Genomic DNA, 21,799 nt, shown 5'->3' on the forward strand with positions numbered 1-21,799 from the left:
TTTTGTGTTCAGAGTTTTCATGACCACACCATCAACCAGATACGTTTGAACGATTTAATAAGAAAGATGATTGGAATGCGAGGCATAAAGTTACCGATATGCGAGACGGGAATTTTCTTGTAGTCAACGGTAGCTTCAATTGAAATTAGTCACTTTCATTTGTAATTTTTGTATAGTAAACCCTTTATCTTACTGCATGTTTTCCTGGTTTTCTCCTCTTGGATATGGGAAGTGGTACCTGCAAAACAAAAATAGTGTTCAAAAATACTGCATTTTGGAAATAAATAGCAATGTTACAACCAGCTACAGTGTACTGAGAATGCAAAAGGCACAAACCTTCTGATGGACTATTCATAGTAGTGTTTGGTGTTGAGCACATCAGTGCTGCTGGTTGGTAGACAGATCTATTGAAATGTTGTGTGTGTGTGTGTGTGTGTGTGTGTCATATTGATGCAAAAAAAAACATTTTGGAAACAGATGTATGAATGTAGTGCTTTTGCTAGGGACTTGTAGAGTTTACTATTTTGTGTTTGTGATTTTGTGTTGTGTGTTTAAAGTTTTGGGAAAATGAGCCAAGAATTCAGAAAACGTGTGTAACCAATTGGGAAAAACTGTAAAATCCACTCCCGTCTTCACACAGCAGACAATAAAGCCAGAAGAGATGACAAACACAGGGCATAGGTTTAGGTGTGGATGACTCCCTGACATTTGGATTCAGTTCGACCAAAAACACAGATGCTGCAACAGCACCATATAACTCCCTCCCCTTCACTCTTTTAACTCCCACAGATAACACGGGCACTGATGCTCCCTGACCTCTCTGCTATCATGTTCCTGATTTTTACCAAAGCTGTGTATTACTGTAATACACAAAAAAAAGAAGTTCCCCAGGCTCGAAGAAGCAAAGGCCTGCAGCTTCCTCCCCTTCATCCCATTTTCAGTAATATTATGACTAACACACCACGCCGAATGGTATATCACTTTATAACTTCCTTCCTTGGAACAGTAAACCCCAAATTCTCTCCTCACCTTACTTGCCTCTTTCTCTCTCTGTCCCTCCCCCTCTTACCCTCCATAATTAGGGAGTCTACCTCCTCCATCACTGAGTATGCCTCCAAGGCGTCAGCAGACCAGCCAATCACAGAAAAGAGGATGTGGCACTCACCCCCATGGCCACTCACATTCTCTAACCAATGAGCTCAAAGACAGTGGGCAGGGCTCATGTTCTGGCCCTCCCTACTTCTCTCTTTCTGCCTCCTGCAGCTAACTTGCTGTCTCACTCATGCTTCCTGGCTTTACTCACATGCTCAGAGAGGGAAGAGCTGTAGTGTCTTAGCCGCACATGAAGAAGGTCTGTCTATTTTAAACCACACCGGGCTGGACTTGGGATATTTTTATATCTCTTGAAGCGTGTGACAGATTGTATGTACAAAGTAGAGCCAGAGGAGAGTTTGAGTTCCTTTGTTTTACCTTTTTATTTAGGATTTTTCTTCATCTGACTTGAGGTGGTTGTGTGTGTGTGTGTGTGACAGAAAGAGACAGAGTGTGTGTGTGTTTGAGTGAGTCTGCATGTGTGTGTCTGTGAGAGAGAAAGAGGACCAGGATGATTGCGGCACAGCTACTAGCCTATTACCTCACTGAACTCAAGGATGATCAGGTTAAAAAGGTGAGTGCTTTCTGTTTCTTCTGCCTCCATTTTGACATTGTGTTTGTATGAGTGAGAGAGACTGATGGGGAGAAAAAGCACAAGTAGAGAGGAGAGCATATATTTGTAGAGGTCATTGAGTTTACTCATACTGTCATCATCATCATATTTTTGCTGTAAGACTATAGTTTCCCAGTACAGTAGATATCAGGAAATCATACATCTCTTTAAGGAAGTGACTAGCATGTTGGGAGTGCAGTAGCCATTTCAAACACTGAGATTTGTTTTCATTGTAAGATTTAAGTCAACCTTGGTCAGTGAGACGTGACAAACTGCACAGGGCTGTGTGTGTAGTAAGATGTGTAAGGACAAATGACTCACGAGTGTGCGATTGATGCCATGATGTAAGTTTTGAGAGGTGTGGCCAAGAGAAGAGAGGACGTTAGAGGCAAAGATGAAAGAACAGATGAGCAGAGGGAAGCGAAGGTAGAACTTGTAGAAATAGCAAAGACATTTTAGGGATCGCTGAGTTTCTTTTATGTTCCTGTTAAAATGATACCTTTACCTCAGTTTCTCTCAGTAGAGCTCTACTAGAGGCTCTAGAGTAGAAAGAGGAAAAAGAGCTAAGAGGCTTTCATTAAGATCAAATATTCAGTTATTCAGTACATTTACAGCCTTTCATCATTTTTGCAGCAGCCTGTTAACAACTGATCCTTTGACATGATCATTATCATCATACTAATCCTAGGCATATATTCTGTTTTCTTAAGAGAAAAATCAACTTAAAGAAAGTAGCAGTAACGTACATAACATATCTCCCTTGTCTTCATATCTGCCCATACCAATGTCTAGATGCTTTTTGTCTTGTTAAAAGTCTCCTGTAGCATTCATGTGTGTTTAACCTAAAAGAATGAGGGGGAAAAAAGTCCCTGAAGCTGATTGTTGTAGCTTATTTTAGTAGGTTTTAAAGCATGATTAACTATATAAGTTCAAGGTGAAAGACAAGAAGAGTGTGTTGAGCACCATGAATGTGTGTCTTTCATAACTTCTCAGCTGAGCTGCCCTCACTGTGTGACTTCTGGTATAAAACTGACTGGACCAGTTTAGGTTGTCCTTGTGTGCGTGTGTATTTGTAACAAAGGAACAGAGCTTTTCCAGTTACTCAGACCCCAACAGTTCCCACTGCTTCTTAATTGAATGTGCCATGAAATAATGTTGTAGACAACAAACACAGCTCCATCCTGTAAACTTGTCATCCCATAAAGTAAAACTAAGTTGAGGAAGTTAAATTACCATTTGCGTCATCATATTTGCCATTGTTTAGTTATTTTCCTACACTAGTGGCATTGCCTTAATCACACTTTGTTTAAATTTGTATTTATTCCAAAGCATGTGCCGTCAACGTATGGTGCATGGTCCCTTTAAGGTCGCTCCCTGATGATGTCACATGTCATCACCAACTGCAGATTCTGCATGAAACTGTATAAATGGAAAAAGTTCACAGCTATCGCTCTTCCTTCCTCCATCTCCTTTTCTGTCTGTAACCTCTTTCTCAGTTCAGTTTAAATTGAGTAATCTTTATTGGCACAAGGTGTTACACAAAGCTGTCATTCCCAGGTGGGCCTGCAGTTTGCCTGAGTCAAATCAGAGTCTGTAAAAGTAAAATACATTTATTAGCAGCCAGGATCTGATGTAATACAACACATCTCCCTCCCTCTTTACTCCTGTTCTCTTCCTCTCCCTGCTTACCTAAAATAGGCCAGCTTTGAGCCATGTGACCATAGGTGACAGGCTTACACACACACACACACACACACACACACACACACACACACACACACACACACACACACACACACACACACACACACTGTGCCAGATGTGTAGCTATTGTGTAGAGAGCAGAGCAGGGTTTCGACATCAACTTCTCTAGTTATGAAACCGTGAAACACACAGCTCAGGATATAAACAACTACAAGTGAAAGTCTACAGATAATCTCATCACAAATTTTTTACCAGACAATTTGTGTGTAGCTGCAGTTGTCAAAAAGCCGCACAGCTGAGTGCGTCCCCACTTTACTCAATCCACTGCAGTCTCCTTGACTGTACTCTTGACTGTGTGTGTGGGAAGGTGCAGGAGAGGGCAGCATAGAGGACAGTAGTTTTCCACAAATGGCTGTGTGTGCACAACATTGTGCACACGTACATACACAATGGAGTCAGGTTTCAGTGCTTCCTCGAACCACCTCGCAGTGACGAGGAGAACAGGAGGCATTGTTGAGAGGAGGAATGCAAACAGAAAGGAGAAATAGAAGGAGAAAAGGGGAGGGAAGGAGAGACAGTGAGAGAGTGTGATCTTTTCCTGTAACTTGGCTTCAGGCGATGTCAGAGAAAGTTGTGTGTCAGAGAGAGGGGTGTGTTGAGGGGAAAACATGGCCTTTTACAGATTCATGCATACAGACTCTCACACCACAGAAGCCTCATGTCACCTTATCAGGAAATGTCACTTTGCTTAACATTAGTGGGGAAACTAGAAACTCCTATGTTGGATAAAAAACCTAACACATCTGATGAAGATGTCCTACTTGCTGTGCACAGTATTTTCTGTATTCATGTGAGGTATAAGTATCCACAGCAGATATCTGAGCTGTGAGATCAGATGATGCTCTGCTAAAATAAAGTGGTTAGACTTGGTTTCTAGCTGCAGATTGCTGAGTCATATATGCTAATTTCTATCCTGCATCAGGAACTGAATTTAGTCTGAGTTTAGTGGATATCTTCTAGTTTTATAAGGAGAAATGTCGACATTGTCTGCTTTTAATCCTACCCTTTGTAACTCAGCACCCCTAGTCAGCTAGTAACACATTGTAATTTAAGCAGACTAGCTAAGAATGCATTCTCATTCAATTAGCTGACTAGGAAAACATTGAGAATCCAAGTTAGCTGAATGCACATATACTCTAAATAAACTGGTTGGTTCATTGAGAATACAGTCACTCATGCCATAAGTGAAAACATTATGTGGGAATGGTTATACACTGTTGCATTTGGCCATACAGTTTCCATTATATACTGTACAACCCAGAACAGAAAGAGGCAAGGTGATGATTGGAGAAATGCAAAATCCAACTCTTACTGCCACCAGTATGGTTGGAGATTTGGGTGTGTTGTGCTAGATGCGGCTAGCCAGATATGAGGAACGGGCTGCAGGTCTGGTAAGATCACTTCTTTCTAACTCCACACCATCAGATTTCTTTTATTCTTAAACTTTTGTTTGAGAATAAAAGAAAGCCCCAACCAAGCAGCTCCCTCTAGAAACACAAAAGGCTTCCCCCTTTCAGCTTCATGAACATCCTGTGTGATGGAAGGTAATGATGGGAACAATTTCCAAAGTTTTGACTTTTAAGGCTTTGGACAACTCAAGTTGGCAAATGCAAGTCTCATTAAAAAAAGTTTGCAATTTACTCTTTCAATGATTATGATGTTGGGACATAATATACTATTTAGGGTGTGGTTACCTTGGATCATGGACTCTAGCTGACCTGAGGCCACAGTGTTTGTCTGCTTCTCAGACACTTCTATCATTTCAAAATCGGGTTGGAGAGAGCTGGATGAACTCAACCACAGTGCCCAGAGAGCTACAGACTGCAGACTAGATTATTGACTCCGAATGGAATCACCAGTACCAGTACTGGCAACCATTTCACATTACAGGGATGCATTTGTTTCAATGTGAGTATCACAAATATTGATAAATGGAACTTTGACAAGGTGTCAGAGAAGTGTCAATGTGTCAGTACAGGGCAATGCAAAGTTTGGAGAAACTTCTTATTAACACTTGGTTTCTACTCCTTATTCAGCCATTAGATTACATTATTTTCACATGAGAAGTTCTTGACAGACTGCAGATATTTGTGATGCAGTAGCTCTTCCAACTCTGCTTTCATTTCCTCAGGTTGGACAGCTGACCTGGGTCAAACAGACCATATGCAAACATGCATATATAAATGCAACAAGCTCTGTCTTTGCATGTTTAACCTGTTTGGTGCCTTACCGTAGGGACGCAGTGTCACGTAGGGACAAATCAAGAGGATGTTAATTTACCAAGTTGAATTTCAAATACTCTCTTTTTTCAAATACGTTTTAAACAGTGCAATATTTTTTGCCACTATGTACTATCTGTGTCAGCTCTATCCAACGAGTGTTTAACAAGACTGAAGCTGTTTTTTTTTGTAAATTAAATGATTAAAATCTAATATACAGTAGTCATCTGTAAATATTTTCTACCTAGTTCAATTCTAAATTGTTGGCAGAATAGTTCTTCTAAATACTAACATATTCTGAATGCATGTAGTGTGTAGTAGTGACAGATAGAATGAGCAGTAGGGAGTGGAAAGACAGCTGTTTGAGTGTGTGTTTGTGGTCTAATTGAAATCATACATGCTGAGGGCAAGCTGTAGCGTCATGAGGGGAGGGCATTGTCAAGCACCAACATGTCACTGAAGTTAAAAGATCTCTTCAAACCACCAACTAGACCTCAGTGTAAAAAACAGCTCTGTGTGCTGTGAACCTGTTTGTGGCACGGTCCAGCAGTGTAACAGTACTGTATTTTACTGAGCTTATGAAGGTGAGAGGTTGCCTTGCATGCCTTCTCTATGACAAGAACATGTGCTAATGAGCCTTTATCCCAGAGGCGGACTCCACATTTAGACAGAATATAGGGAATGTAACGCCTATACAGAGTAGTTAGCAGTTGGACAGTATTGTTCTCATGTATGTAACTCTCTATCCACTCAAAACTTATTTATACTGTTCAAATATGACTGCATGGTTAAACAGCAGATCATTCATGTTTTTCTACTTGTTAGAGCCCATTTAATGTATGATGAAAGCCAAATTGGCCATTACAGTGGCAGTAAAATCTTTTTACACTTTTAACTCGCATGCTCTAGCACATACTGTATGGTCATATCAAAACCTGTGTATGATTAATTGATTGTCTTTATTTTTTAAATGTTTGCATATTTCAATATGTGCTGATTGTCTGACAACAAAATACAAATGTGGTTCTATGTACAATAAGGTAAATGTCTGCTGATTGTAACTTTTTAAAACACTATATTTGTCTTTAGTGTCAGCACAAGTATTTTCTTAACTATTTAATTATATCTATTTCTGTGGCCAGCAGATGCAAAGTATACTAACACCCAAACTGGCATTGTCCTGAACCAGTTACTAAAGACCAGAGCTGTGTAGGAAGTACAGTTAATATGTGACTCCTAAAACAGGAAGTCAGAACATTCTTATCTGATGTCTGTTACAATGCCTACTACTAGTAAATTATCACATAGACGTTACAGTACATACAAGCATTGTTTGTGTGTGGATATTGAATCGTGAGCATGTTTGTGTAAATTAGTATTTCATACTTCACATATTCTGGTAGTCAAAGTTATGAAACACTTTCAATTTCTGTCCTGCATCAGGAACTGAATTTAGTCTGAGTTTAGTGGATATCTCCTAGTTTTATAAGGAGAAATAAAGAGAATAAAATAAAGAGGCAAGGTGATAATTGGAGATTTGGGTGTGTTGTGCTAGATGCAGCTAGCCAGATATGAGGAACGGGCTGCAGGTCTGGTAAGATCACTTCTTTCTAACTCCACACCATCAGATTTCTTTTATTCTTAAACTTTTGTTTGAGAATAAAAGAAAGCCCCAACCAAGCAGATCCCTCTAGAAACACAAAAGGCTTCCCCCTTTCAGCTTCATGAACATCCTGTGTGATGGAAGGTATGATAGACTGATGATAATTCAGTTACAGATTCATCTTGCTCAATTTCTCTTAATTTTACAGAGTGAGTCATAATGAAAATAATTAAGCAGAGTTATGTGTGTGTAGTCTTGGTGTGTAACACGAATAAAGTAGGTCTTTGCATCATCATAGAGTGTGATGCAACAATGGATTTCACAAGGAATTTTTAACATCCTGTTCCTGAAAGCTCAGGCTGTTGTGTGCTGTATCTGCAACTATTTACATAGCGGGCAGTTTCAGCAGGCAATCTGAAAGGTCGAAACCGTACTAATTATTGCTTGAAGGCACACCTAGCTGTGATTAATCTTTGGATTTAGTACGACTGATACCCTTATGCTGAACAGACAGTCTGTTTGTAAATCTATTTCCCCTGTTATTCATTTGTCAAAGACTCTCCTCCTTTGCCTCATTAATGTCATACCCATAATAAAGTCACAATGAACACCCTTCTGTGCAATTATGCGTTGATAACGGCACTGAGCAAGTATGCTGTATCCTGGTCTCTCTGTGTCACACTGATGATTCTGTGCTTTTCCTTAGATATTGACTTTGCAATATGACCACAGTATGACCTGTAATTAAACAACTGCCCCAAGTTTTATTCCGTTATGTTGCAATAAAGCAACATAAAAATAGGCCTAGTTTTTTTGTTTTGTGGCTCTGATTCATTTATGGGTTAAGCAGAGCTGGGATCAATCAATTCAGGAAGTGGATTATCTTCATGGATGACTAAAACCATTATGGGATGGGTAGTGCGTCATATTCACTGCATTATCATGCTAATAGAAAATAAAGATAGTGGGCCTCATTCACCAACTGTTCCTAGGAAGAAGTTTATTATTAAAACCCACTTATGCAGTTTTCACGAAGATTCTGACATTCACCAATGTTTTCTTATTCAAGATTCATGAATGTTACGTAGACTTTTCTTAGGACATTTCTTAAGAACAAATTTGAGATATAACTTTGAAAGATATTGCTGAATCCAGTTAGTTACTTAGCCAGTGTTAGAGGATAGTGTGTTTATCAATGTTGTTATGTGGCACATTAATAGTATTGTTGTGGTTACAGATTGATGGTTAATAGTTAAGATTAAGAAGATGAATGCCTCTTTTGTTTTTATCTGATGTTTATTTCAGATCGATAAGTACCTGTACTCCATGCGTTTCTCTGATGAGACGTTAAAGGAAATCACGCAGCGGTTTCGGAGGGAGCTGGTCAAAGGACTGGGGCGGGACACTAACCCCACTTCTGTGCTGAAGATGCTGCCAACGTTTGTGCGGTCAATCCCTGATGGCTCAGGTTAGTACCTTAATACATCCATACCTCTAACCCTATGCAATAACTCACATTTTCACCATAGCTGGGTTATCTGAACCCCTTTGAACTTTCTATCATGTAATCAGTTTTCAAGCCAGTTTGCCTATTTTATCACTATAAATTAGGGACAGCTGCACAGTTCATTCATAGTTGCTTTCAGAGGACAGGGAAACATGCGCGGCAGGAAGTCCCTCACATTTATGAAAAGTGTCCAAATGACTTGATCTTGCATGTCTTTGGCATGTCCAAGGAAACAAGATGTAATCACAGTAACGGGGTGAACATGCAAGCGTTATACCGACCGTTCTGGTGCTGTGATCCAAACCATGGTCTCTTTAGCTGCGAGTCCACAGTGCTAACCACCACAGTGTGTGGAGTTAGATTAGATTAGTAGCAGAATCACTTCTTACTTGTTATTGAAGCTGTTGAACAATATAATCCTGAAAGACAAAAGTACATAAACTTTACCTTTCACTCCACATCTGGCACCGTAAATATCTTGCTTACATTAATCTGACCTAAAGCAAAACTACTGTTTCCTCTTGGTGTAGTGACATACAGTATACACATTGCACTTACATACGTCATTGTGTCGTTGTCTGCCGCATGCTGTCTAATCCTCATTTACTGCGTCGTTCTGCCATTGTAACTCAGGTGAATATGAGTCAGAATTTGCTCATATCGTGTACGTGCTGAACTTTGGGAGGAGAGGGCCCGTCCACTTAAACTGAGGGACAGATTTTATTACCTTTTTAAGTCAGATAAATATTAACAGAGGCAAAACTCCAAACATTGCTTGGCGGCACAAAAGAAATCTTAAATCTACTTTAGTCTACAAAGTGAGAGCTGTTACTCCAGTCCAAACACACAAGCAAACACACATCAGAGATTAGCACTAATCCTGCTGCCACTGTTAGAGAACATGATGATTATGAGTCCTAAAGTTACAAAGGTTCAACACAATAGGTTTAGTCTGAATTATTACTAAATATATCCCAATCTTTGTTTTTGTATTTAAAAAAAAAAAAAAAAAAAAAATGCAATTGATACTGTGAAAAACTGATTCTAAATAGTAACTGATGCACACCTAATTCTCGTACTTTCTCATTTTTCTTATCAGTGTTACCGTAAATCAAATATATGTCCTTACATACACAAAGATTTATAGCTTTTCTAATTGCTGTTGTTGCTATTCGTTGGTGGTAAAGACAGGTAATGTCTTTGGCATCTTCTTACTGTGAGCCCCTACAATACATTTCATTATCTACTATATTGTCAAATATGCATAGATCTCAATTAACAGCCACGGAAAATAACAATTTCAGTGTTATTCCATGGCTCTGTTCTCTCTGCTCTCACCGACCAACAGAGAATATAAAGTAATTAGACAAGACTCAAATTTAAAAGTAATACTTTATATGTTGTCATTATTTTGAAACCTTGATTGCAACTGTCCTGTTGTATCAGTCAGTCTGCACCACTGACCCAACCTTGCATTCTGATGTGCACAAAAGGGTGTGGCACAAGATCAAAGTGATTTGAAAATACACTGCTGGGTAAAAGTAAAAATGTTTCTAATATTAGAAACTTTACTGAAAAACAACATACTGTGGTCTGGCATTTCTACATTTTAATTAAAGTCTACAATCATCATTTCCAACAAATTTAGAAAAGCATGTAAAGATTGACTATTTGTAAGTTAGTTGGTATTCAAATCAATGGGCTCTCTACTCTAAATGTTGTCTCATGCAGCAACACTAAGAATTTTCTGATGTGTATGACTTCTGGTAAATACTTTCTAAATTGGCACTTGAGGTGTAGAGTTACATTGGATGTGTGTTCTTAGGTAATGTTAACAACAATTTCCTTATGTACCTAACTGCAAATTAACATTTCTCCCCTCTCTCTCTTCTCTCTTTTTCTGTCTCAACAGAGAAGGGAGACTTTATTGCGTTGGATTTGGGAGGCAGTAACTTCAGGATTCTCCGTGTCAGAGTGAGCCATGAGAAGAAACAGACCGTTCAGATGGAGAGTCAAATCTATGATACACCAGAGGACATCATTCACGGCAGTGGAACAGGAGTAGGTTTACACGCACGTACGCACGCACACGCACACCGCTGGCACGCACACAAACATAGTCTCTTGAGCTCAACCTCTCCCTCTTTCCACCTCTGTTCCAGCTGTTTGACCATGTGGCAGAGTGTCTTGGTGACTTCATGGAGAAACACAACATCAAAGACAAGAAGCTCCCAGTTGGATTTACCTTCTCCTTCCCCTGCCAGCAGACCAAACTAGATGAGGTAAAATAAAAAATTGATTACCATGCAATCCATTTACATTATGAGTTGCCACGATTGTAATGGAGACCTGATCCACAAAAATGTGTATTCCAGGCCCTGCCCAACAAAACCAAGTCTCCACAAATATGTCTTTCCTTTTCTCACTTCCCTCTGGCTCTATATCTCTGTTGTTTCCAGGGCTTTCTGATAACATGGACAAAGCGTTTCAAGACCAGTGGAGTGGAGGGAATGGACGTTGTCAAGCTTCTCAACAAAGCCATTCAGAAACGAGGAGTGAGTCTTATCTTTTATCTTATTTGTGCTTATTTGGTGCCACACTTCAGTTCCGCAATCTTAAGTTCTCAACTTATTTATCCTAATGCATTTGGTTTAATTCAAACTGGGATGCAGATTGATACAGATGACAGCAAACCATACTTACTTATTCATGTGTGCTTTCATTTCATTCAGGACTATGAAGCTGACATCATGGCAGTAGTGAATGATACTGTGGGAACGATGATGACCTGTGGTTTCGATGACCAGCGCTGTGAAGTCGGCATTATCATCGGTACTACATCAATGTGCATTTGAATAGTCGAGGGACCTATTAAAGTCAATTATTTGTCATTGTTGCAAGGGAATTCAATACTCTCCGAACCGATCAAAGAAGCAGAATTGAAAGTAGATTAAACTGTAAGGATATGTATTTCTGTGTTTAGGCACGGGTACCAATGCCTGCTACATGGAGGAGCTGCGTCACATTGACCAGGTGGAGGGGGACGAGGGCAGGATGTGTGTGAACACCGAGTGGGGAGCCTTCGGAGACGATGGCAGGCTAGAAGACATCAGGACAGAGTTTGACAGAGAGATAGACCGAGGCTCTCTCAACCCCGGAAAACAGCTGTATGTCAAACCAAAACTATTAACAGTCTTGTTTATGTTCACCTTTTTTGAGCTGCAAGGGAACCACAGAATCAGCTGACGATAAGATGCCAGTTAGTCAGTCAGCTGTTGTTTATTGTTCAGGGTAGAGAGAAAGATTTACATGACTATTATAATTAATTTATATTAAAACAAAAAAAATCTATCAAAATAAGAAGTAGTTACTAGAAACTTTAAGGATAGCAGTGACATACCTCAAACCTTGTTGTTTTATCTTTAGATGAATGTAGCTGATTTGTGACGCTGTGCTTTAAGATCCAAGTTATCCTGCATGTTTGCTGTTTACACAAGTTGACTTGCTCTTTGTTCGCTCTCTGCCCTGGTTTTTTTTTCTCCACATGGGACCCAAAGTCAGTTTTTCTAAAAATGTGAGATGCTTATAGCCTGACCATGAGAAGGTCAGAATGTGAATCAGCACATTAAATGCTTCTTCTGAATTGAAAACGGGTAGAAAAGGTTCAGCTGTCCTAAAACTAGTGTCCTCTTTAACTATTAGAGAGCCGCTATCTGTTGGTATGTAAGGTATAGTGATATTTATCTAAACCGGTTTGTTTTACCAACCTCTCATTTTCTCTGTCACTGTGTCGTAGGTTTGAGAAGATGGTCAGTGGTATGTACATAGGGGAGCTGGTTCGTCTCATCCTGGTGAAGATGGCCAGAGAGGGCTTGCTGTTCGAGGGGAGGATCACCCCTGAGCTGCTCACTAAAGGGAAGCTTGAGACCAAACACATCTCAGCCATAGAGAAGTAAGTCACGCTACATGTAAAATTCCTTGCATTTTCTTAATTGAGTAGTTATATAAAAACAAAATCATAAAACTTGAAATAGTCTATATTTCTAGTCCATATTTGCTTCTCTGTCTTTCCTGTTTAGGAGTAAGGAGGGGTTGACCAAGGCCAGAGAGATTTTAACCAGACTTGGCGTGGAGCCCTCACATGACGACTGCATCGCTGTGCAACATGTGTGTATTGTTGCTGAAAACTCTTGTGAATCCCTCTTTTCAGAGATGCCACTTAAATTAATGAAACCATACTTGGTCAAAGTATATTTAAGTATTTAATGTGGTACTTTCAAACAAACTATTTAAAGCAAATAAAAGGGAGCAATTTTTTTTTTTTTTTTTGTATTGGTGTGTTTTGGCATTTAAATGCTTTTTAATTGCAAACATAATCACATACATTCACATTACAACATACCTGAGATCTATACTGTAGTATCTGGAAAGAGTTTCAATAAAAATAAAAGGCTTTGTTTATCTTATTCTGCAGTTCATTAAGTGGGGATTTGCTGCTTGATAAATGTCCCTCCTCCTTCAGGTTTGTACCATTGTGTCTTTCCGCTCTGCCAACCTGATAGCTGCCACGCTGGCAGGCATCCTACTGAGGCTAAAGGAGAACAAAGGCGTGGCACGACTTCGAACCACTGTAGGCATTGATGGATCTCTATACAAGATGCACCCACAGTAAGTGGCATTAAGATTAAAGATTAGATCAAAATGTATGCATTTCTGTTTATTTTACATTTTCTATCGGTGCTTAAATGTAATATTATGTATCTCAATGCTCTTTACTTGTCCACAAAAATCATTGATAGTTGCTCTTAGGTCTTTGGAGGTGGCTTACTTTATATCGTACATTATGCAACACATGTTCTTCATCATTATGTAATATATACTGTCTAAATAAGACCACATTTCTTATTAAAAATGTTAAAGTTCAACACTTAAACTATCTTCTATATACATATTTCAGATATGCCCGTCGTCTTCATAAGACAGTCCGTCGTTTGGTCCCAGATACCGATGTTCGATTCCTCCTATCAGAGAGCGGCAGTGGCAAAGGAGCAGCCATGGTGACAGCTGTGGCCTACCGACTTGCCGAACACTCACGAGAAATTGCCCAAACGCTGTCTGAATTCCGCCTGACGACCGAACAACTGCTGGATGTAAGAACAGAGAGATACTGTTGTGTGTTTATTTGTGTGTTTGTGCATCATTCACTGTGTGTTACTTCACTATTGAAGACATTACTAAATTCCTTCAGGTAAAGAAGAGAATGAAGACGGAGATCCAAAATGGCCTTTCAAAGAGCACTCAGGACTCTGCTACTGTCAAAATGCTGCCAACCTTCGTCAACAGCACTCCTGATGGCTCAGGTGACAACACACACATACACACACTTGCATGCATATACATACTGTACATATTAAAGCTCGCAAGTTGTGACTTCACATGTGTGTCTTTTGGGTAAAGAAAACAGCTGTGATGATTACTCAGCATCTTAGCAGCTGGTTCACACCATATCAATCCTCTCTGTGGTTGACAGAGCCCTTAGCCAATGATGATCTGTTCTCACTGAAATGACGTACCCGCTGTAGTGATGGCACTATTTAAACCCTATACTTATTTTTGCAACTTCAAAATTCTCATAATAAAATGTTCATAATAATTTGTTTTAATAAAATACAAATGTGGCAAACTATAACAGTACAATTTTAGAGGGAGAACCTACATGTCAACTAAGCAGGGAAACAGGGGTTGAACATAGGGTATCAAAGTTCAGTTATAGATTTATCATATGACTGATATTGAAATTGCATCTCCAAAGTGTGTGTGTGTGTGTGTGTGTGTGTGTGTGTGTGTGTGTGTGTGTGTGTGTGTGTGTGTGTGTGTGTGTGTGTGTGTGTGTGTGTGTGTGTGTGTGTGTGTGTGTGTGTGTGTGTGTGTGTGTGTGTGTGTGTGTGTGTGTGTGTGTGTGTGTGTGTGTGTGTGTGTGTGTGTGTGTTCCTGTTTTGTTTATCTCTCTGTATGTCTGCCTGCCTTGTTTTTCAGAGCATGGTGATTTCCTGGCTTTGGATTTAGGAGGAACCAACTTCAGAGTTCTGTTGGTTAAGATTCGTTCTGGCAAGAGGAGAACAGTGGAGATGCACAACAAAATCTACGCTATTCCTCTAGAAGTGATGCAGGGCACAGGAGAGGAGGTGAGATCCATCAGGCATCTGACCCAATAATCTGTGCTAATCTGACTAAAGTGATGCACACAATGCATTCGAGTCAGAAGGCTGGGTGAGAAACCTTGAACTTAACCTCCTGTTACCTTGTTGGTACTGTAAAGATTATGGTAGTCAGTAGGAGGTTGGGGATGTGACACTTAGAGGTAAGTGGATAGGATAGGTTGATAGACCGAAATAGAGATTGATTAGTCGAGATTAGCATTGAGTTGTCTTTAAAAAAAACGTAGATTTTAATTTAACTCTTGTGCACCAGCTGAGGCTAATCCGGTCTTTCACCTTTGTCCTTTTCATCTCCACTCTCACTTCTTCATGTGTTTCGTTTTCTCCTGAGCTAAGCGGGACAATAAAGTCAGGAGACAAAATAGCACAATTTTATTGTAATTTCGCAGGTTTTCACAGGAATTTTTTTTTTTTATTAATTATTTTGCTTTATTAGAGTCTGTTTAAGAAGAGTGCCCACTCTGTTATTCAACAACTTGCACCTTTTATCCTTCATCCTTTTATTAATAGGTGTGGTTTGGTGCCTTTTTTTTATTTACTTATTTTTTATTTTTAAAAGGGTGGTTTACTGTAAATCCTCACCTTAGCCAGAAAATGTGTCGACAATAGTAGCAAAGAGACATGATACAAAATCGTTGTGTTCTTGTCACTATACATTCCAGTATATTGTGTGTCCTCCAAATAGTTTTTTTTAAACATATTTTATTAATCCCGCAGGGGAAATAGCTTTCTTTTTTTCACTCTGTTGTTAGTAACACACAGGCCTGAAATAAACACATGCTCAGGACCTATACATGCACAGCATGTGCATGTTTATATGCACAGCATGTGCATGTATAGCACAGCTACCAGTCCATACTCCATACTTTGGTCCCTACAGGGACTTGAACCGGCATCCCTCTGGTTCCTCCCTACGAACTGAGCTACTGCACCCCATATGCTAACCCTAACCCACATGTTAGTGTTGTCAGATAAGGTCCAGTATACCCAATGTAATGGACTTAAATTATTTCACAATACATCTAGTTGAAATTCAAGCATTTTGCCCCTCTGGCCACATCTCATAACATGTGACAAAATATCTGCTGTGACATAAGTAATGGGGGGTGTAATGCAAAAGTACAAAATGCTCGAAAGGCTTTTAATCCATACTGAGCAATGGAACAGCACCTTTCTACCTATGTGATTCAGTGTTTATTTACCTCCTTGTTGGTCAACGTGAAAGGACAGTTGTCATACTTGTCATTCAGCGTGCACTGTCTGTGTGATTACAACTACTCTTCCAGACCATTGCTGACAAATATGAAACTTTCCTGGTTAAGTAAGTGACACACATGAACAATGGATTTAACAGGGATCCACTAAATTCCACCTTTCTCTGTCACAGGTCTGTACTGCCTGCAGACCAGTCAAATTATAATTAAACCTCTGAAATATGTAAAGGCTGCATCCACCTTCATATAATACTTCATTAATGTATTCTATAAAATCCATTAAACACCCAAAGGGATTAGTTTTTTTTACTTTTTTTTTTTTTTACTTTCTACAGTTAATTATTTTTGGTAATATTGCCAGACAGAATACTAATCTGGCCAGTAATAAATGTTGAAGGTTGTACGTTCAAAAAACAATTACTGGAGGATCAAAATGGAACAAAATGACAAATGTTTTCAATATAAATTAATACTGTAGTTTCTCATATTGTCATATCTTTCTTTTTCCAGTTGTTTGATCACATTGTGCAGTGTATCAGTGACTTCCTGGACTACATGGGGATGAAGAATGCTCGTCTTCCTCTGGGCTTCACTTTCTCGTTTCCCTGCCGACAGACCAGCCTGGACGCTGTGAGTGTGCAACTCTTCCATCCTCTCAGATATGCTGGACTGGCTCTTGCTTCCTTAAATGTCTTAAATCTGCTGTGTCTGCAAAATGGATCCACTGATAAGCATACATATTATCAGCGTCAAGAGGAAACCTCAAATGTTTCCAAAATATCAACTTTACCAGGAGCAGTTTTTTTTTTTTTTTTCTGCTTTGAGCAACACTGTGTTTAATGAACCCAAGGATTGATCTTTCTGAGCCCCAAGCAGACCATGAAATCCTCTTATCATATGCAAGATATGACATTTTTCAATTGTGTGTGCAGGGTATCCTGGTGACATGGACCAAGGGCTTCAAGGCGACGGACTGTGAAGGAGAAGATGTGGTGGGACTGTTGAGGGACGCCATTAAGAGGAGAGAGGTAGGTTGTGAAGAGCAGCATCATTCAGTTAAATATAGCGCTGTGTGAAAAAATATGGACTGTCACATTAATATTATGTTTCTTCTTTAGGAATTTGACCTGGATGTAGTGGCTATAGTGAACGATACAGTGGGAACCATGATGACCTGTGCTTATGAAGAGCCCACCTGTGAAATTGGGCTCATCGCTGGTTAGTTTACCTTTTTTACGGTTTTGTTTTTTAACGAATATTCCGTTTTCTTTTCTCTATCTATCTAACCTGTCTGTCTGATTATAGGCACTGGCAGTAATGCATGTTACATGGAGGAAATGAGGAACATTGAGATGATAGAAGGAGATGAGGGACGGATGTGTGTCAACATGGAGTGGGGAGCTTTCGGTGACAATGGATGTCTTGACGACATTCGGACAGAGTATGACCGCGCTGTGGATGACTTATCTCTCAATCCAGGCAAACAAAGGTTAAAATCACATCACACACACACACACACACACACACACACACACACACACACACACACACACATGTCCATGTTCTTCAAGTCAGAAACCCTTTATTTCCTAGACTAATATCCTTATTAATGGCTTCCAATATGTCTAATAATGTGCATGCTTTGTGCTTGCATGTGTTTTACAGATATGAGAAAATGTGTAGCGGCATGTATCTCGGGGAAATTGTACGAAACATCCTGATAGATATGACCAAGAGAGGATTCCTGTTCAGAGGACAGATTTCTGAAACACTGAAGACCAGAGGTATCTTCGAAACAAAGTTCCTCTCACAGATAGAGAGGTAAGAACATGAGCACGTTGTTGGTTTCTACTAATGGAGGTGAAAAGTAATCTGGACTTTTGTCTCTCCTCTGGCCAAGCTGGGAAAGTGATCAGTGGCAGTAGATTAGCACCTCATGTGGAACAGCATCTGCAACTGATTATCTTAACTCATTACAATTTTAGTCTACTAATGTTCTTATCCTTTAAAATTGTACTTGACTTTTTGCCTGAGTTTATTTCTCTTCTGCAAATGGCTCAGACGTTATGTTTTTGTCTTTCTCCAGTGACAGATTGGCTTTGCTGCAGGTGAGATCCATCCTGCAACACTTAGGGCTGGACAGCACCTGTGATGACAGTATCATAGTCAAAGAGGTAAGGTATAGCGAGATACATTTGTGTGCACATAACAAACCATAATATTAAAAAAAATTTCAAATTTCATTTAACATTAGCACACGAGCATATTTAGTATGTAATCCAGTCTCACGCTCAAGTTACCAACGCAAACTCACCAACCTCACATGGTGTTTGGAGGAAATATACACCCAGTTGCCAGTTAATCAGGCATCCCATACCACATATCACATACCTACTTTAGCTCTAAACTGACCATACAGATGAATCAATACCACTCTAAAAGAGTTTCAACAAAACTGAACATTATAACCTTCATGAAAGTAGGATTTTTTGCAGGACTGGTATATTATACTGCATTAATTTGAGCATTACAATACATTGTTATCAACACTTGTCTTGTGAAAGAAGCAGGCATATGTGACTATACAAGAGTTAACAGAAACAGGCATGGTAAGTTATATTTATTTTCAAAGTTTGTGGAGTGATATGATATTGTCTGGCTCGGCAAACTGTGGCACCAACAGTCTGTTAAATGTTGCAATAACAAGTGTTTTCATTGTTATGCAGGTATGTGGGGCAGTGTCCCATCGTGCGGGTCAGATATGTGGGGCAGGAATGGCGGCTGTGGTCGATAAGATCAGAGAGAACCGAGGACTGGACCATCTGGACATCACTGTAGGGGTGGACGGGACACTCTACAAACTGCATCCACAGTGAGTTGAATTAATCAGTAACAGACAAAACTATTCACTGTCCACTCAAGTGCCTAAGAAACAATTTAATATATGGTGACCAGGCCAATCTGTCATGCTGTAAAGTCTAAACTAAAGGACTTTCTAGTACAGCTAATTCTTACCCAGGGTGGAAATTACAAAGCAGTTGAAAAGATTAATATGTGACAAACAAATTTTCCTGTTTTGTACAATGTTCATAAATTAACTCTTTAACGTTATGTAATATGTTTTCTCCATCTAGTTTCTCCGGAGTCATGATCCAGACGGTAAAAGAACTGGCTCCTCAGTGTAACGTCAACTTCCTGCTGTCAGAGGACGGCAGTGGGAAAGGAGCGGCACTCATCACAGCCGTGGGCTGCCGGATGAGACAGGAGTTAAATAATAAATAGAAAATATCTCTTCTGTCTCGCTGTTATCTCCCCACCTTACTGTGTCCCCTCTCTTCTCCACCCTGTTATTTCCCCTTGTCTTCTGTCCTCCTGAATCCAACCACTCCGGTCAAGGTATCACACTCCTGTAGCTGCTTTAGCTTGTCTACATGACAGAGAGGACGATAGCTTTCTCTGCTGTGTTAGGTAGCAGAGTCAGGCACTAAGATGTAGTTAGATTACATTAATTAACCATTGTAACAGTACCCAGACTCTTCAAGTTTTTGTGATTTCCGAGGTTAAATTTATCAAAGGAGATAAAACATGCACATTCAACTCCTGTTAAAAAAAAATGTGCAGGGCATCAGTGTTCACACACTCCTGTAATGCTCCCATGAGTTGTTTATCATCGCCATCTGGAGGATAATTGCAATCTGTTACAATATACCAAGTTGCAAGACAATTTCCAAAAGCATTGCGGAGAAATGTTTACCCTCACAACATGTTGAGTGGATGCAGGGACATAAACACTGTTGTAGACCAAAGTTTCCAAAGTGTGTCTGCTGTCTGCTACTCACCGTCTCTACAACAACACGTAGAATGGATACAAGGTGATATATAAATGTGTAATGAGATGAAAGGGAATATTTTTGCTTTAAGAAATGTAAGATCTTACCCAGATAGGATACAATATGTTATACATACACTGTTGCTATTTATTTTATTTTTGTATTGGCCAATGTTGAAATTTTTTGCTGTTCATATAATGAGGCACACAGAGGAAGCAACCTCAGTTGGTACCTAGTGGAGCATTTAATAAACCACGTTGGGTCAGAAAGGTGACAAAAGAGGGACTGTTACCAGATCTGCAGGATATGTCACATACTTGCTTAATGTGCAGATTTGGTCTAATTTATGCCAGCAATCCTATTCTAATGTGCTGTACTGTAAAATATGTCCAAAGAGCACTTGTATTTTACAAAGTATGTTGTTGGTTCTACTCACAGCTGTTGATAAGTTGTCCTTGTCGTCTTAAGAAGTGCTGGCTACACTCATCATCACAGTGAGACTTATCAGTTACTTGGTAACAGCCATGAAACAGGAATGCGGTGCTAACATAGATGCCAGCGGAACAACCATGGCCAAAACGGTGTATAAGAGGACATTTTGTACAGTAGATGAAACTTAAACATTTTGGAAATAAAGCGTCTCCCTATCCTTACTCACTGTACTCCATATGCTCCAAAAGACTCACAAGGGTGTTTAAGTGAACTACTGTATGACTCATTCATGTAACACAATTCATGCAAAGTCATATTTATTTTTCTCTGTAATAAAATCCAATAAATATAATATTGCTGTTAATGATACTCATGCCATTTTTCTGAGACATAGGCCTATGTACATTTTTTTTTTTTTTTTTTTAATCCTAGCTAACAGGTCATTGGCAGTTTTGGTGCAAGGATGGATCTGTGAGATGCTACAGTACATTTTTATAGCCATCTTTGTTAACCGCAGTTAAAATTCTAGCTTATGGTGACCGATTAGCACCAACCCAACCTAAAGCTAGTACAGTTAAGACATCTTAGCAGTGACATTGCAAGCAAGTCCTGCTTACTACTCAAACTTTCAGCCTCTCCAGCAGGCATTCAGATGTTCCCGAAAGTCATATAAAAGTCTGAAAGGCAGCCCCACATCACACAGACACTCATTCCTTCTGTTCGCTAAAACACTGTCAACGAATCAGTCACTAAATAAAGACAAACCTGTGTTAACCCAATGTTGTAGTTTTTTTGCACCAGATATTTTGCACTTATGTATGTTGAGATTATGTTTAGTGGTGTTAGTGTTCGGAGACAATCCTTTATATACTTTTGAATAAGAACATAAGCTCTGTCAGCACCAGGCCTTCTGAAGTGTCCTTAAGCAAAACATTAAATCTGCACCAGTTCCAAGTGGTGCTGCTACTCTACTACAGCACCAGATCTAACATTATGACAATGTGTAGCGGACAACGGAGGGACCATTGCACACACGTACATATACTGTCACATTTATTAAACATTTTATCAATTTTATTTAGGCACATACAACTACCCTGCTGCTTTGTGTAGACAACATATACAAATGTTTCACTTTGTCACTGTGTGTACTGTATTTGAAAGTCAAGAGATGTTACAAGGAATCAAAAGGTTTTTCTCTACAATCTGAAATGTTGACGCTAACAGGGGATAGTATTTATAACATCATGTTCCTACTGTATGTGCACAACCATCACAAAGTCCCATAGTTACATGTCCACTTCATC

General features: G+C 39.5%; 1 protein-coding gene across 2 annotated transcripts; it reads left to right on the forward strand.

Moving 5' to 3' along the window:
* Nucleotides 1-1,230: 1,230 nt before the first annotated feature.
* LOC114557384 (hexokinase-1) lies at nucleotides 1,231-20,861 on the forward strand. 2 transcript variants are annotated; one of them, XM_028580822.1, is made up of 22 exons: nucleotides 1,231-1,351; nucleotides 1,483-1,666; nucleotides 8,597-8,759; nucleotides 10,711-10,859; nucleotides 10,961-11,080; nucleotides 11,258-11,353; nucleotides 11,531-11,630; nucleotides 11,782-11,965; nucleotides 12,595-12,750; nucleotides 12,878-12,965; nucleotides 13,321-13,466; nucleotides 13,756-13,948; nucleotides 14,047-14,158; nucleotides 14,835-14,983; nucleotides 16,741-16,860; nucleotides 17,163-17,258; nucleotides 17,349-17,448; nucleotides 17,536-17,719; nucleotides 17,896-18,051; nucleotides 18,317-18,404; nucleotides 18,957-19,102; nucleotides 19,365-20,861. In XM_028580822.1, exons 2-22 carry the CDS (start codon nucleotides 1,604-1,606, stop codon nucleotides 19,510-19,512), a joined length of 2,757 nt encoding a protein of 918 aa, XP_028436623.1. In that variant the 5' UTR covers nucleotides 1,231-1,351; nucleotides 1,483-1,603; the 3' UTR covers nucleotides 19,513-20,861. The 2 variants fall into 2 exon arrangements, with proteins under 2 accessions (XP_028436623.1, XP_028436616.1); XM_028580815.1 differs by having other exon boundaries at nucleotides 1,231-1,666.
* Nucleotides 20,862-21,799: the final 938 nt, after the last annotated feature.

Source organism: Perca flavescens, chromosome 1 (assembly GCF_004354835.1).
Source record: "Perca flavescens isolate YP-PL-M2 chromosome 1, PFLA_1.0, whole genome shotgun sequence".
NCBI lineage: Eukaryota > Metazoa > Chordata > Actinopteri > Perciformes > Percidae > Perca > Perca flavescens.

What these genes read in the sequence shown, in the direction of transcription:
- LOC114557384 (XM_028580815.1), top strand. Translation starts at nt 1,604, where the DNA reads ATGATTGCGGCACAGCTACTAGCCTATTACCTCACTGAACTCAAGGAT. An exon ending in GTCAATCCCTGATGGCTCAG is followed by an intron (nt 8,760 to 10,710) that starts GTTAGTACCTTA and finishes CTGTCTCAACAG; the next exon opens with AGAAGGGAGACTTTATTGCG. An exon ending in AAGCCATTCAGAAACGAGGA is followed by an intron (nt 11,354 to 11,530) that starts GTGAGTCTTATC and finishes CATTTCATTCAG; the next exon opens with GACTATGAAGCTGACATCAT.